The 15,410-nt window shown below is 44.1% G+C and overlaps 8 protein-coding genes and 1 non-coding gene across 9 annotated transcripts; 3 read left to right on the forward strand and 6 right to left on the reverse strand. All coding sequences in view use genetic code 12, as the record gives it.

Moving 5' to 3' along the window:
• Positions 1–709: 709 nt before the first annotated feature.
• Positions 710–3,772, reverse strand: RAD1 (ssDNA endodeoxyribonuclease; the record flags this gene model as incomplete). The annotated part of the gene is made up of 1 exon (XM_001485778.1): positions 710–3,772. The coding sequence occupies one exon, from the start codon at positions 3,770–3,772 to the stop codon at positions 710–712; it is 3,063 nt and encodes a 1,020-aa protein (XP_001485828.2).
• A 240-nt stretch (positions 3,773–4,012) lies between these two features.
• Positions 4,013–4,537, forward strand: NCE4 (Nce4p; the record flags this gene model as incomplete). The annotated part of the gene is made up of 1 exon (XM_001485779.1): positions 4,013–4,537. The coding sequence occupies one exon, from the start codon at positions 4,013–4,015 to the stop codon at positions 4,535–4,537; it is 525 nt and encodes a 174-aa protein (XP_001485829.1).
• A 10-nt stretch (positions 4,538–4,547) lies between these two features.
• PGUG_01501 (methylenetetrahydrofolate reductase (NAD(P)H)) lies at positions 4,548–6,476 on the reverse strand (the record flags this gene model as incomplete). The annotated part of the gene is made up of 1 exon (XM_001485780.1): positions 4,548–6,476. One exon carries the CDS (start codon positions 6,474–6,476, stop codon positions 4,548–4,550), a length of 1,929 nt encoding a protein of 642 aa, XP_001485830.2.
• Positions 6,477–6,598: 122 nt separating this feature from the next.
• Positions 6,599–7,378, reverse strand: PGUG_01502 (uncharacterized protein; the record flags this gene model as incomplete). Its single annotated transcript, XM_001485781.1, has 1 exon — positions 6,599–7,378. One exon carries the CDS (start codon positions 7,376–7,378, stop codon positions 6,599–6,601), a length of 780 nt encoding a protein of 259 aa, XP_001485831.2.
• An 827-nt stretch (positions 7,379–8,205) lies between these two features.
• On the forward strand, positions 8,206–9,255 carry MDH1-3 (malate dehydrogenase; the record flags this gene model as incomplete). Its single annotated transcript, XM_001485782.1, has 1 exon — positions 8,206–9,255. The coding sequence occupies one exon, from the start codon at positions 8,206–8,208 to the stop codon at positions 9,253–9,255; it is 1,050 nt and encodes a 349-aa protein (XP_001485832.2).
• Positions 9,256–9,322: 67 nt separating this feature from the next.
• On the reverse strand, positions 9,323–9,415 carry PGUG_06006. The gene has a single exon. It is a non-coding gene; the product is annotated as a tRNA-Val (tRNA).
• Positions 9,416–9,511: 96 nt separating this feature from the next.
• On the forward strand, positions 9,512–10,771 carry PGUG_01504 (uncharacterized protein; the record flags this gene model as incomplete). Its single annotated transcript, XM_001485783.1, has 1 exon — positions 9,512–10,771. One exon carries the CDS (start codon positions 9,512–9,514, stop codon positions 10,769–10,771), a length of 1,260 nt encoding a protein of 419 aa, XP_001485833.2.
• A 133-nt stretch (positions 10,772–10,904) lies between these two features.
• HIS4 (trifunctional histidinol dehydrogenase/phosphoribosyl-AMP cyclohydrolase/phosphoribosyl-ATP diphosphatase) lies at positions 10,905–13,439 on the reverse strand (the record flags this gene model as incomplete). Its single annotated transcript, XM_001485784.1, has 1 exon — positions 10,905–13,439. One exon carries the CDS (start codon positions 13,437–13,439, stop codon positions 10,905–10,907), a length of 2,535 nt encoding a protein of 844 aa, XP_001485834.2.
• Positions 13,440–13,530: 91 nt separating this feature from the next.
• PEX5 (Pex5p) lies at positions 13,531–15,345 on the reverse strand (the record flags this gene model as incomplete). Its single annotated transcript, XM_001485785.1, has 1 exon — positions 13,531–15,345. One exon carries the CDS (start codon positions 15,343–15,345, stop codon positions 13,531–13,533), a length of 1,815 nt encoding a protein of 604 aa, XP_001485835.2.
• Between the last annotated feature and the right edge of the window lie 65 nt (positions 15,346–15,410).

Consider the following 15,410-nt stretch of genomic DNA (forward strand, 5'->3'; position numbering starts at 1 on the left):
GGCTGCGAAAGGAACTTTTTGGATTTGGTGAGGTTTTTCTAGCTCCAAAGTATTGAAGTTTTTCGTTTTCAATGCACTAATGAACAACATCTTTGTCCTCTGGCTCGACTTGTATTCTCTCAACATGCGTATAGCAAGTATTTCACAAATATTAGCTTTTGTCAAAAGCAAGTCCACTTTGATCAAATTGTGGGGTGGATTCATCAAGTACTCGTACCGCATAATAGCAATATGAAGACTAAGCTCCCACAAACTTTCTGCTCTGCCGACGATAAAACATCTTGCGGACCAAATCTCGGAGTTTGGTTCGGCGATGAGCTTCGTCCTACTACCTTTTGAATAATGCCTATCCCTGCCAATTCAATCACCTTTGTTGAAAGCGGTTTCACAATCGTCATATGGATCTCTGGCTCTCTCAACTGCTCATACTTTAAACTTAAAACCACTTTTTTGTTGAGTAATTTTTGCAACTTGAAATACAAGTATTTGAACTCAAGTTCCTTCGATCTTATTGGGTCTCTATGCTCACGGTCGCGGTCATTGTAACTTGCATAACGACGCAGCATGGCGTGTACACCACGTCGGGTGGTCTGAGAAGTCGGGTTGAGAAGACGGGTTGTTCTAATTTTACTGAAGTTGCTGCATTATCTCGTGGCCCGATTCGGAAATGAGATAAACATCACGTGACCTGTCAAATTCCCCCACATTCCTATCGAAGCGACCGATGAATGAACCGATAGGCTTTTATGCCATTTTCCTGACCCAATGTCTCCACCAACTCGTCCTCGGTCAGGCTCACCAATGTTTCAATACTTTTAAACCGATTTATGACACTATAGTAATTCGCATTGTTAATTCCCGGTATGTTCTGGATCAAGTCGATGGCATCTTCATTGAATACTGGTGGTTCTCCCTTTTCTGTTGTCAAAGATTGATTCACGCCCTTGGAGATAGCACTGTCTATGTCTGGCTCCTCCTGCTTGGACTTTATTTCCAAAAAAATCTGGGCTGTTTCATACGGCGAGAACGACCAGATGATTTTAAGCTTAGGAAATGCAAGAAGCAACATCATCAATTTGGACTGAATGTCTTGTTTCAAGAGTTTAGTGGCTATAGCATTGGGTGCATTGCCTTTCTGAGGCCTAATATCGGCAAAAGGTTCGAATGAAAATGATTTGGAACCATCAAACTCTATCAAGAGAGTTGGCAATTCATAGTGTCGAAACATGTGCTCACATTGAGTGTATAATCGTCCGCTTTTGAAACTGGAAATAAGATCTGGTATGGCTTTTCTTTCCACACACACCTTGGGAGTCACAATATAATCTCCAATCGTCAACATACAAGGAACCACCTTTATGCCAGCTCGATAAAGAATGCCAGGAAGCGACGATGTGAATTCTCTGATATCAACGATAACCCTGAATTCGTCGCTTTCTGTTCTAAAATTTGCTCCGCCTGCTATCCTGGTATTAACCACATCGGATCTTTGTAAACGGAACTTGTTGTTGTCCTCGGCAGTTTCGTAGTGACGTCCCAAGTTTGCCTTTTCACGAATAAGTCTGGTAAATGCGTCTTTTTCTTTTTTGATTTGCATAAGATGTTTCTGCTCTTCAACAGAGGTTCCGTAGTACATGAAATATGTCTTTGCTGGAGTGTCCTTGTTGATCGCTTGGTATATTTCCACAGCCCTGATGAATGGAAGATTGGGTTCATACATGATAATGTGTGAAGGAGACAATTCTTGGATAAAGTCATTGTTGTTTCCATGATAATTTTCAATGACTATCTGGTCCATTTGACTGATATGTTCAATTTCTTGTCGTTGAGTGGAATTTTCATCCACATAAATTTCATCATTGACTTCAAATCCGCCCGATTCAAGTACATCTTCATCGCTAACTTCTCTCTTCAAGTTGTCCACAATTACTGGATCCAAATCAGGCGCTTCAGAAATCTGGTTCAGTCCAGCACTGGAATGCAATCGTGTAACCAGCGCTACTGTGCTGGCTCCTCTGGTTCTTCTCCGTTTACTTATGGGCTCGCCTCTTCCTCTAGAGAACGTCTTTGAGGTATAAATGTCGTCGTCTTCTTTCGAGTCTGTATCTTCTTCCTTCACTTCTAGTTCCGTGTTGATCTGCTTTGTAAGTCTGCTCAATTCTTTCCACGCCAAATAATCATTTAGTCGTCGAATCATATACTTTCGAGCACTGAAAATCTTTCTTCCACCGTTATCCTTCAATTCCAAAATGGGCAACAACTGAGCCAATTGTCTTGTAGTTGACAAATCTGAGCACATTATGAGGATTGGCTGTTGAACATTACCCAAAATGGCCTTTTCGTGCATTATATCATCAAGCAAAAGTCCTAGTTGGCCCCACTTTGGTTGCAGCTCAAGGTTATATTCCTCATGGGTAGATATGTGTCCGGGAGTGAGTTCTTCTAGTGATTCATCCTGTTCCTCTAGCGTGGTTTTTGAGCGTTCTATACGAAGTTTTCCCAAAGCCCGTTCCTTGGCAAAGGAAATAATGGTGGTGGCCTCCTCCAAATTAAGCCATGGACTTATAGTCGTCGTAGAGAGAGCACCAGTACCAGTCTTTGATTTGACATTCAGGTCAATGATGTTTTGCACGGTTTGGTAGAACTTGAGGGAATCAGAACTCAAGAGATGTTTGAGAAAATCTTTTAGTGTACCCAAGTCGTAAATCAACTGTTTCGATGTGTAGGTTATGCGGTGCCATTGGCTATCCAAAGCCATACGAATTCGAGGGACGAAATCTCGATCATGGACATTTTCCATGTCCCAATATTCAGTTGCTAGCAGGCCATTGTGACGCTTGAGTTCGTTGAGACAGGCCTCTATACATGCTAGAATGGCCGCCTGGATTTTTTTCATCTTGTAGGACATTTTTGTGTTGATTTCGATGACAGAACGTCGATCGTCTTTAGACCCTTTTTTGCGAGCCTGAAGTGACGAGGAAACTTCGACATGAAAACGGGGCCAAAGGAAGACATTAGTGAGTCGAAGCACCTTGAGGCTGGTAGCCAACGGCGTGAATCCCGTAAAGCTTTCGGGCTCATCAGAAATGGCTTTCACGAATCCCCAGTCGTTTTCATCTCGATACAAGTTGACGATAAACGATTCATTCGATGCTTCTTTCATGGTCTCGGCATGGACTATAAGTAGCCCTGTTATTTCGTTACATTTGATGACTCCAGAGAGCATATCAACCGCCAAAACTCGAGAAGTAACCGAAACCACACCGCCTTTATCGTAAAGACGTCGTCTCTTATCAGCAGTTGTAGCTTCGCCTCGAATCACAGTCAATGCTTCATCATCACTCAGCTCGAGCTTGGTAGCGTTATCTATCCACTGGAGTTCGGTGAGCTCTTCTTCAAGCAGTAATATTTCTCCTTCTCTGGCGTTTAAAACCATAATCAAACTTCGTTTCGGAGCGACTCCGGGACCTTTTTGCAACAGAATTGGTGAACACAAAGCATGCAACAAGTTGGCGGCGATGGTCTTCCACCCTAAACCACGTCCCAAAATCAACAATCCGTCGCGCAGAAGCATATCTTCTACGATTTCTTGTTGAAACTTCAAAGGAAGCGTGCAACAAACTTCGGTGACTTCTTCGTCAACATCATCTGAAACAGAAGATTGCGGTAGATTATGATTCAGACCTTCACTGGTACTCTCCTCCTGTACTTCATTGGCTTGTAGCAAAGTCTGTCCTAACTCGTCATCTTCCCCCACAAATAGCGATGACATGAAGAGCGCGAATAAATTAGTTGAGATTTAATCATATGAGATTTGAGATTGAGATAAGCATATTGTACCAATTTATTGCAACATAATAACATAATAGAAGAAGGAAATAACGCACGATAGCAAGGAGAGCAATCATAACTAAGAATTGTAAAGAGAGCACAAGAAACTTACTGAGAACTGTTGTAAGATAATTTTTCATCTCCAATTAACCTTAAAATAGCATTATAGCTTCTTCCTTTCATGTCTTTTGATCCCCAAAAATACACCACTACCAATGAAGCTTTCACGGCGTCCGAGATACAATTCGATATTTTGCAAATAACCAATATTTCTACCTCCAAACTTCGTCAACTAGACGAGTGGAAAGAGTACCAGGATCCCAACAGAGTTGCTGTGGATCGGATGGGCAATTCCAAGATCATTCGAAGTATAGATAACGAAGATTCGGACTCAATTGGCTCGGGAAGTGCCATCTACAAACTTCTTCTTCGAGATACTGCTGGAAATTTGTGCTTTGCCTACGAATATAACGATAAACTATCATTTTTGCATCATAAAAAAGACACAAAAACTCCACTAGGAATCTCATTGGGGGGGAGACTCGTGGTGAACCGAGGAACCTTGATCATGAACGGGGTATTGATGCTCAAAAATGCACAATGCAAATACCTCGGTATTGTAGATGACGAATTAGCACAGACCCTCAATAGCGGCATCGGCAAGAAGCAGATTGAAATATTGGAGACAGAACTAAAAGACACTTAGTTACTGCTGTCTACTCGAGAAGCGCCCGCCACAACCCTGTCTCGTCGTTAAAGTTATGGTAGATCAAACTCACCAAGTAGTAATCACCATTAATGGAATTCAACAAATTGTAAGATACAGAGTTCTTTTTGTAACACCGGGCCCATTCCAGCCACAAGTGGAATGCTTCTTCGTTCCAAGCCCTGAAAGACTCGATATCTATGATGGTGGGCTGAAGCACTTCCTGCAGTGGAAACACACCCCATGTCACTGCATTTTTACTGTTGTGGCTATCTGGTCCAACAGGAAGATTGGACTGGATTTTACCACTGGAGTCTCCAGCATAATAGGTGATATCAAGGTTATCGATCATGTGTTTGAGTTTTGGATACAACTTTGTGCTCCATTCTTCTTTGGGAATGAAGATCTCCACAAAGGATTTCTGGAAGACAAACCCATTGGAAGGACCCCAGCCAAAGATCTTATCTGACGAGCGAGCTCCATTTACCGATGGCTGAGATGCCAAGGAAAACCACCCTTTATCGTTCAACTCGAAAAGTTCTTCTTGAATCAATGCTGTTTCTGCTGAAAGTGGAGCGTCCACCCACGGCAAGATATTGATCTTTCCCGAGAGATAATTGAGGAAAACCTTAGAGATGTCCTTGGTAGACTCGGGAGTTCCCCATTTTGCAATGGCTTCTTGAGGCGAGTGAATTTTTAATGAAGGACCATAGCCATCGATTTCACCATAAGCAGGCGAATTGGAGTCACCAAATCTACCATTGGGAAAGTCGTCCCAGGTTGCGTCTTTTCCTAGAGCACCCTTACCGGTACTAATATCCACTAATGTGCGCTTGTCGCTGAGAAGAGCCTTATTGGCGGATGCTTTGTGGCCCATTCCTACGGCTGCAAAGCCGGGCGCTGCCACCTCATTTTCGTTGATGATGGACGATCTTCTTCTACCCTTCTTGGGTGGCATCTCAATGTCCTCGTCGTCACTTGCCACGGCATCGTCGTGGCTGATGGTGTTAGTAGGAGCCTCCATTATAGGACGAAGAACCGCCGATTGATCGAGCACCGAAGCAACTGCTTTTTCCAAATTCAAACAGTAAAAATGATAGCCACGTATGGCACCATTGGACCGGTTATTGATCTGGTCCACCATGTCTGTGATAATACGGATACCTATGGACTTGACAGCATTGTCGTCACTAGAGGTATTTTGAAGCTGTGATTCAATTTCATGAGGAATTGAAGAGTGCGATAATTTAGAAGCCCTCGTAAACACCTTGTATGTGGTTATGGGCATGAGACCGGGAATGAGAGGAATGTTCTTGAGTTTTGGACTCAGACTCAAAAGTTTTTGATAATGCATGAATTTATCGACATCGTAGAAAAGCTGGGTAATGATGAATTCTGCCCCAGCGTCGATTTTTTCTTCCAAATAAGGTATATCTTTCTCCGGGTTTTGGTTGGAAGTATCACTTCCTTCCACATGGCCCTCGGGGTACCCGGCAACTCCGATGCAAAAGTAGTCACCATGCTGCTGTTTAATATATTTGACCAAGTCCACCGCACTATAGAAGTCACAGTCGGGTGTCCAGTACTCCTCTGTCCTAGGTGGATCGCCACGAAGTGCAAGGATGTTTCTTATGCCATTTTCCTTGGCTCGTTGGAGGGCATTGTCGATGATATCTTTGTTGGTGTTTGTGCAAGTTAAGTGCAAAACCGTAGTTAAGCCCAATTCCTTCTGGCAGGTGATAGCCAAGTCCAAGGACTTTTCGCTGGTGGAGCCGCCAGCTCCCCAAGTTACCGTTATGAAGAGAGGATTCAATGCCAGCATACGGTGGAGCCGAGCCAAAAGGTTACGGAACCCGGTATCAGTTTTTGGAGGAAAGAACTCAAAAGATATGAAACGGTCCTGTGGACCAAGACTGTTAATTTTTTGGACAACAGACATTGCTGAGGTGGTTTTTGGTGCTTTACTTTTAGTCCTACAATGATACAATAGTCGCAAATTTGATTTGAAATTGATCGCGAGTCAAACTGGCACTGCATATGGTAGGGGTTGATGGAGTATGACTAAACAGCACTATACTCCCCCCGATTGCTGCCAGTGACCTTTTCTATGATTTCTCGTATGAACAGCGGCAAGCCTCTCACCAAGTCAACAAAATTCTCCAATACTTCTCGCAACGCACTTTGGAAATCAATGGCATTTCCCTTGTTATACTGGAACCATGCTCCACCAATAATATAGATACTAAGGAAAAGAACCATGAAAATGAAGATCCATGTGAACCAGCCCCATGACTCGCCGTTGTCCTCTGGTTTCTTTGGTTTCTTCTTGTCATCTTTCGAAGTTACACAAGCGGCTTTCGACTTGACCTGTGCGAACAACATTTCATCATCCCAGCTTTCTACGGTAAAAGTATCGTCACCGTCCTTATCTTCGGCACAGATGTAATAGACCTCGGCGTTGACCAAACTGGATCCCCAGTTGGCTCCCTTGTACGAAATCTTGATTCCATTTTCATTCTTGCTTTCAACCGGAGTGTATTTCTTCTCCAAGTTGGAATTGAACCCAACGACTTGTGTCACGATGTAATCCTTATCCACCTTGACCTCGGTCACTCCACAAATATCAACGTTCTTGGGACACGCTGGTGCTTTCTTGGAACTAACCAGCTCGCAAATCCCAAAGTACCAAGTGGTTTTGGTGGTAGATGGAGGGGTATCCTTTACCGATTCCACCGCATGGGTTCCTTGTAAAAGTGCAAAATTATACGAGTCTAGGTCCTTAGCAGAACAATCTAGAGCCACCGCTGTGGCCACAAGCCACGTAAGAATAGGAAACCACATAAAGAGTAGAAAAGTCACTCGAGCGATTGAGGTAAAGTGAGCGTGCACCGCGCGAGTGCGTGTGCAGTCCCCAGTGCTGCAAGTGACGAACGAGGCACGAATGAGGTACCGGAAGGTACCGAAGAGGTGCTGAGTGGTGCTGAGAGATACTGAATGAAGTATTTCGAAAGTACCGAAAGAGCTACGGAATGAAGTATTTCATTAGGGTTATGCTTATTCTTCATATTACTATGTGTTGAGTACTTGAATTCCAGTCTATAATTTATTATCTTGTGAGGACTAGTCTTCTCTGCCAATGTATTCACTGTACATTATCCATTTTCATTTTCCAAAGTCGCTTCATAGCGATACTGTCATGGTTCCATTGTGGTTTCATCGCCTCATGTCATGAAATTAGCTTATATGCTCTCTTTTGTGGAATTTACTTGTCCATCTCGATACACTATCTCAAGCCCATTTCACAGCAACTTTTCCAATCTTATTTCAATTGCCAAACTGAGATTAGCAAAATTGGTAATCGTTAGATGTTTTCTTGATCTGCAATGATAATGGACCACAATTTATCCTGCGCAATGCATTTTTTCGGTTATTTGAAAACTGCAACAAGGTTAAAATTTTACAATTTTTCGAATTTACAAATTTTCAACCCCACAGCTTCAAGCTGTAAAGTCCACTTTAAAGACACCATATCCATCTTCATTCCACATCAACTGTTCACTTATCCCTATCTTTGTCCCGTGACTCTTGTCTCGTGACAGTCCCCACTTTTCCAGCCGAGGATCCATGTGAATCCGGGGACTTGAACTTTTTCATTAATTTTCCTTATCATGGTCAAAGTTACTGTTTGTGGTGCTGCCGGTGGTATCGGCCAGCCTTTGTCATTGCTCTTAAAGTTAAACCCTCAAGTGTCACACTTGTCACTTTTTGACATTGTCAATGCTCATGGGGTAGCAGCCGATTTGTCCCATATTTGTACGCCTGCTGTGGTTACTGGACATCAACCAGCCAACAAAGAAGACTCCTCGGCTATTACTGAGGCTTTGGCTGGCACAGATGTGGTGATAATTCCCGCTGGAGTGCCCAGGAAACCGGGGATGACGAGAGCCGATTTGTTCAATATAAATGCTTCGATTGTCCGTGATTTGGTGGCCAATGTTGGCAAAACTGCACCCAACGCTGCTATCTTGATCATCTCGAATCCTGTGAACGCAACAGTGGCAATTGCTGCTGAAGTGTTGAAAAAATTGGGAGTGTTCAACCCTCGCAAACTCTTTGGTGTAACCACCTTGGATTCGGTCCGAGCCGAGACCTTTTTGGGAGAATTGACCGGTCAGTCTCCTTCTGCCATCAGAGGCCATTTATCTGTGATTGGAGGTCACTCGGGTGACACAATTGTTCCATTGATCAATGTCGATTCCACAATCTCGTCTGCGGTTTCCCAATGGTCTCCTTCCCAGTACCAGGCATACGTCAAAAGAGTTCAATTTGGTGGTGACGAGGTAGTCAAGGCAAAGAATGGTGCTGGTTCAGCTACACTTTCTATGGCTTACGCTGGTTATCGTTTTGCTGAGACCGTGTTGAACTCGCTTTCAGACCCTTCGAAACCCGTTGCAGACTCTACACCAGTTCCTGATTCTTCCTATGTGTACTTGCCTGGACTTCCAGGAGGAGAGGAGTTCTCGAAAAAGTATGTCAATGGCGTTACTTTTTTCTCAGTGCCAGTATTGTTGCAAAATGGAGAGATTCTGTCGTTCATCAATCCATTCGAAAAGTACAAGATTACAAGCGAGGAAGCCAATCTTACCGAGGTCGCCTTGGACGGTTTACAGAAGTCCATTGACCAGGGTACGACGTTTGTTCAGGGTAGCAGGTTATAGGTAACTATTTATTCCATGGTATTTTCAGGCTTTTAAATTCGCAGTCGCATCAAAAAAAAAGTAAGCATGATCTAGCCGAGGATCGAACTCGGGGCCTTTTCGGGACTTACTGCGCAATGCACATGTAAACGAAACGTGATAGCCGCTACACCACTAAACCGAATGCTTGGTCAGTTTTGGGAGAACTTCTTTTTCATCGCGAGTTTCGTACCCCACATTCATGTGAGACCATGTCTAGTTTCTTCTTTTTGAAAGCATGTTTACCGAAGCTCTGAAACGAAGATTGAAGCAAGAAGTCGATGAAATCATCACAGAATTGACTACTCCTCAAGAACCAGATGCGTATCCGGAAATAAATGGAGTGATAGCTGGAGCCACTGATGCTAAAGAAACAGTATACTTGAACGCAATTGGAACCAAAAATATCGATACTGGAGAGGCTATCAGTACAGACAACATATTGGCGTTCTTTTCTTGTACTAAAGCCTTGACATGTATGGGAATGTTAATACTTTATGACCGTGGGGAAGTTGATCTAGATGCACCGGCTTCTCAATACTTCAAACTTATTGACACTATTGGCGTAATTGAGCCTGGTCAGGTTGATACAGACAATGGAACATTTATAACTCCGCCCCGGAAACCCAAAACTGAAGTGACAATTCGACACTTGCTTCTCCATACGGCGGGGTTCTCATATGCCTTTGTCAATCTGGACTACTCAGCTTTGTCATTTCTTAGAAACCCAGAACTCAGTGCTGTCAATCCCAAAATGGCTTTCTTTTCCAACGACAAGACTCCCTTGGTCCACGAGCCTGGATCTCGTTGGATGTATGGTCATAGCTCTGACTGGCTTGGGTTGGTGATTCAGGAAATTACTGGAAAGAAATTGAGCCAGTTTCTCAAAGAGACGATTTTTGATGTGGTGGGGATGAATTCGTTCACATTTCGAATGGACGACGCCAGCAACATGGTAGCAATGCATCGGCGAACTGGAGAGAGAAACCTCAAGACGATGAAGAAAATCGGTGTGCCGTTAACACCAGAAGTCGATATGGGTGGTCAAGGATGCTTTGGTACCGTTGGAGACTACTTGAAGTTTATTCGAATTTGGCTCAATTACGGTTATTCTCCAGATACAAATAGGAGAGTTATTCTGGAGAAAACTGCAAGGTATGCTATCAAGAACCATCTTCCAGATGGAGTCGGAGTGGATTATGAAGCCCTCTTTGGTGTCAAATTACCACCAGGTTTTGTTAACGATGGGTTTACATTAGCTGGTTGTGCCTACAGTATGAACGAAATGCCTACAGGTAGACCAAAAGGAGCTGTACATTGGTCTGGTCTTGCTAACCTATTCTATTGGATCGATTTGGAAAATCAAGTTGGTGGGTTTTGGGGTTCCCAATTCTTTCCAGTAATGGACCTGTCTTCACTTATGGGAAATTTGCGGTTCGAGGGACAAGTTTATGAGGCATTGGCAGCGTCGAAGGAGGAAACCGGATCAAAGCTTTAGGCTAGTGAAAGCAGGCTATTTATTCCGAAGCATGAAAATATTTCATTGTAGATTTTAAGAGAGGACAAGCTCACTACAGAAACCCTTATTCATTCTTTTAAGTTTTATTGAAGTTCTTAGTCGGACTATCTTATTAACTTAACCCCAACTTATCCATTCTTACTTGAATGGCATTTCTGTGAGCCTCCAAACCCTCTACGGCCGCGAGCGTCATAACTGCCTTTCCAATGCTCTTCAAGCCTTGCTCGGTAACTTTTTGCGAAGTAATGAACTTTTGGAATGTAGCAGTATTCACACCAGAATATTGTCTGGCATAACCATAAGTAGGCAACGTATGGTTCGTACCACTAGAATAATCACCACATGATTCTGCAGATAATGCTCCAACAAACACCGAACCAGCGTTTTCAATTTTGTCTGGAACAAACGATTCGGCGTCTTCAATTTGAAGAATCAAATGTTCTGGAGCATATTTGTTTGACAATTCAAATGCCTTGTCGTAGCTATCCACCAACAAAATGTAAGAATGAGCCAAGCATTTGGCCACAATATCTTTCCTAGGAAGTACCTCAGCATGTCTCTTGACAGCTTCTTCAAACTCAGCCAATTTGGCTGCAGATAAGTCAACGCCAATTAAAATTACTTGGGAGTCGACTCCGTGTTCAGCTTGTGAAAGCAAGTCGCTCGCTACAAAGTCAGCATCCGCATGCTTATCTGCTATCACGAGAACCTCAGAAGGTCCAGCAGGCATATCAATGGAACACAAGGCCTGGGTATCGTTCTGAACGTACATTTTGGCAGCGGTGACAAATTGGTTTCCTGGTCCCAAAATCTTGTCACATTTGACCACACTTTCTGTTCCATAAGCCATAGCGGTGACAGCCTGGGCACCTCCAGCCATAAGTATAGCCTTGGCACCTAATTTGTGAGCCACATACACAACCTCAGGTGTCAATTTTCCAGTCTCTCTGGCAGGAGGAGAAGCTATAATTATGTTAGAGCAACCTGCAACCTTTGCTGGAACTCCCAACATCATTGCCGTAGAAGGTAATACGGCAGTTCCGCCAGGAACGTACAAACCAACGTTTTCAATTGGCTTGGCAAACCTCGAACAAAAGACTCCAGGAGAAGTTTCCACAGTCATTATCTTTTCTTTGGGCAATTGTGCAGCGTGGAACTTTTCGATATTGCTCATAGAAAGGTCAATGGCTTCTTTCATGTCGTCGGAAATGTTCATGGCATCAGCAGGAAATGGAGCACGTAATACTGGAGTCTCCAATTTCACCCCATCGAACTTTTCTGTCAATTCTAACAAAGCTTTGTCGCCGTTTTTTTGAACATTCTCAATGATAGGAAGCACAAGTTTCATGATATCAGCTGTCTTCTGCACCGGTCTAGCAAGAGTCTTGGCGAGCTTGTCGCTGTCTGCCTCCACATCGTCGATCTTGACCGCCTCCATTTTGTAAGGAATTGAATTATCAGTCTTTTCCTCAGCTTTTTTGTCGGACTTTTCAAGGTAAGCGGGCTTGGCGTCGCCTTTTCTTCTCGTAACTTTCAAACTTTTGATGTCCAAGTTCCGCTCAACATCAGCAAGACTAACGTTGTGCTTGACACACCAGGTCAATGCAAAATAGAAAAGGTCAGCACACTCAAACGCAACTTCAGCAGAATTCTTTTTCTGGCCTGCTTCAATAAGTTCGTCCAATTCTTCTTTGAGCTTTGCAATCAAAAGCTTGTCGTCTTCAAAGAGACGCTTCGTGTACGATCCCTCGGGAGCAGACTCCTTCCTCAGAAGTAAAGTACTATCAAGCTTGGCGAGACCAGAACCACAAGCATCGCCAGCAAGTTGGCCATCTTTGTAGCATGTAAAATTCTTGTTCAAGTGGCAGAAACCGTAACCCAGTCTCGTTTCCACAACGAATTTGATAGCATCAGAATCACAGTCCTTCTCAACACGAAGCAATTTTTGCGTGGCTCCGCTGGTTTTTCCCTTGTACCATAATTCATCTCGACGTTTGCGAGATTGGTACACGCCTTCTCCATCAGCAATTGCTGCGTGGATCGAAGCAACAGAAGAGTACACCACACCCAAAGCCGAGTTAGTAGGAGGAGGTGCCACTACCAAGGTGGTGAAAAGTCCATCGGAACGATCAGTGGTGAGTGTGCTGGTGAATATTTCACCAATGAAAATGGAATTTGCAGCCTTTGTTTTACTCAATTTGCTTGCTGAAATCACGGGAATGTATCCTTTTTTGGCAGAATCTATGGCTTCCTCTTCAGTAAACGTCTTTTCCAAGTAAATTGGTCTGTTTCCATCATCACTTAAACGCTTAAAATCGTCTTCTGAGAGTGGTTTCGTCACCAAAATCGAAGCCTCTTTAGGAAATGAAGTATTTTCAGCAAGTATCAATCTCCATTCCGGGATACCCGACGACGTAAGGTCATCAAACTTTGCCTTGTCTACTACAATCTGCTTGACACCAGCGTTAAGCACGTCGATAGGGTCGATTTGCAGTGATCTCAAATCAACGAAAACGTCAACATGGGCCGGATAAGAGTCCAAAAAGTGTTTGTCTACGCTTTCCACGGTAGTAAGAGCCTGACCAACAACCGAAACGGCTTCAATCTCCGTCGGCAGCGATACAACAGGGAGCAATGGGAATGACATTTAGCGACTAACCAGAAATAAATTTTCAGATAAGAGTCATATATACAGCCGTGCACCCACACTATAAAACTACATAGAATCAACGACCATGCTAAAAGTTGAACTCTTCACGGAAGATGGACAAGTCCATACCTGGCTTCACCTTCTCGAGGAGGTCTCTTCTGTCCATTGCCAAGAAAGCTCGCTTGAGAGTTTCCGTCAACGACGAAGATTGGTTGTGGCTCAATGACCCGGTTCCTTCAACTTGATGCATGGAAATTCCACTCAACAAATGCTCAGCGGCTTCTTTGTAACAGCCGATATTGATACACGACACTCCGAGATTGTAGCGTGCCCGAACAAACGTAGGCTTGAGTTCGAGAGCCTTAAAGTAAGCATTAACTGCCTCTTCAGAACGGTTAGAATTGGCAAGCGAAGCGCCAAGTCTGTTCCAAAGGATAGGGTCGTCGGGTTTGATAGACAATGCGGCCTTGAAACAGTCTATCGTCTTGTCAAAATCTTCATTGGCGTAAAATAACACACCAAGGCCCATCTGGACATCAGGATCCATACTAGCAGTGTCGGGGGACAATTGAGCTGCCTTCATGAAAAGATCAGTAACACGCTTGTTCAACGAGAACCGGTCTTCGTCGTTGATAGAAGGATTTTGCTGTCGAGCTTGTTCGGCCACATTGGGGTATTTGGTGGAGATCCACCGTTCGAGCGTTGCAAATGCTGCATTATCGTAGCCCTCGTTGATGTAAGAAATAGCAAGGGTCATGAGTGCCTCAGAGTTTTCCGGGTTCAATTCCAAGCACTTTTCCAATGCAGCAATGCCGGCTATCTCCTTCTCGTTCTGGGTCTGAACTTCACCAAGTTTCAACCACGCACCAATGTGGCTCTTATCCTGTTGAATAGCCGCCTCGAACGCCAACGCAGCTTCCGACAACTTGGCGCCGTTTTCCATGAGTTCGAGACCGATCTCGTATGCATCCTTCATGTTCAGGAACTGGTTCTGATCTTCGTCCTCAAACTTGTAGTCACCAAAGTGGGCCCTGGTAGAAGCATATTTGGCAAAATCACGCTCCCATTGCGACATGTCAGCCGGGAGAGTCTCTCTTTGCGAGTCTTTGAACTCTTCGTATTGCTGAGTAATGAAGTCATTTTCCATAGATTCCAGGTTCAAATTATCCCAAACCTCTTGAAACGTAGCCTGGTACTTGTCATCGATAATGATATCGTCTGCCTGACCCTCCTTGGCCTCTTGCTTTTCCTCTACTTTAGATGTGAGCTCTTCGATCTCTTTGAACTGATTGTCCCAGTCCACATCAGGTGCCTGATTCTGTGCCTGTTGCTCCATGGGAACATCTCTCTGCATTCCCATAGTCAGCCCCATGGCCATCAGACCCATTCCCATTCCCATCAGACCCATCATTGGTCGGTAACTCTGATAACCTTGGTTCATCAGGTACGGTTGAGGACCATGATTTGCAACCATTCCGTCCGCCATGTGGTCTGGACGAAACTCCGATGCCCAGTTGTTGTTAGTGGTTCTTCCCAACGTTTGTGGCGACGCATTACGAGGAACTGGGCTCTGAGAATGTTTCAAATCATGTGCAAATTCACTGGTCCATCCGTTACCTGGAGACTGTGTGGGACCCGCCGACAGCCTGGCAATTCTATTGATCTCGTGTCTCATAGGCTGGAATTGGAAGCTGGGACCACCGTTATTATTGTAAAATTGCTCCATATTTTGACGATCACGAGCATTCATCATGGATTCGTTTTTGAAATTTTGAGCCTGAGGAACAGCACCTGGCTGAGCCGATTGTCTCTGCAAGGATCTGTCCTGCTGGGTATGTTTATTGAACTGAGAAACTGCATTTCCGCCGACAGAACAGTCGGTTCCACCACCTACGAACGACATGAAGAAAGATCGATGACGGCGCTGTCAGATGCAAGAGCCTCGGTCCTGCAGCTGGGAGAGCGGGG

Source organism: Meyerozyma guilliermondii, genomic scaffold (genome assembly GCF_000149425.1).
Source record: "Meyerozyma guilliermondii ATCC 6260 scaffold_2 genomic scaffold, whole genome shotgun sequence".
Lineage (NCBI taxonomy): Eukaryota > Fungi > Ascomycota > Pichiomycetes > Serinales > Debaryomycetaceae > Meyerozyma > Meyerozyma guilliermondii.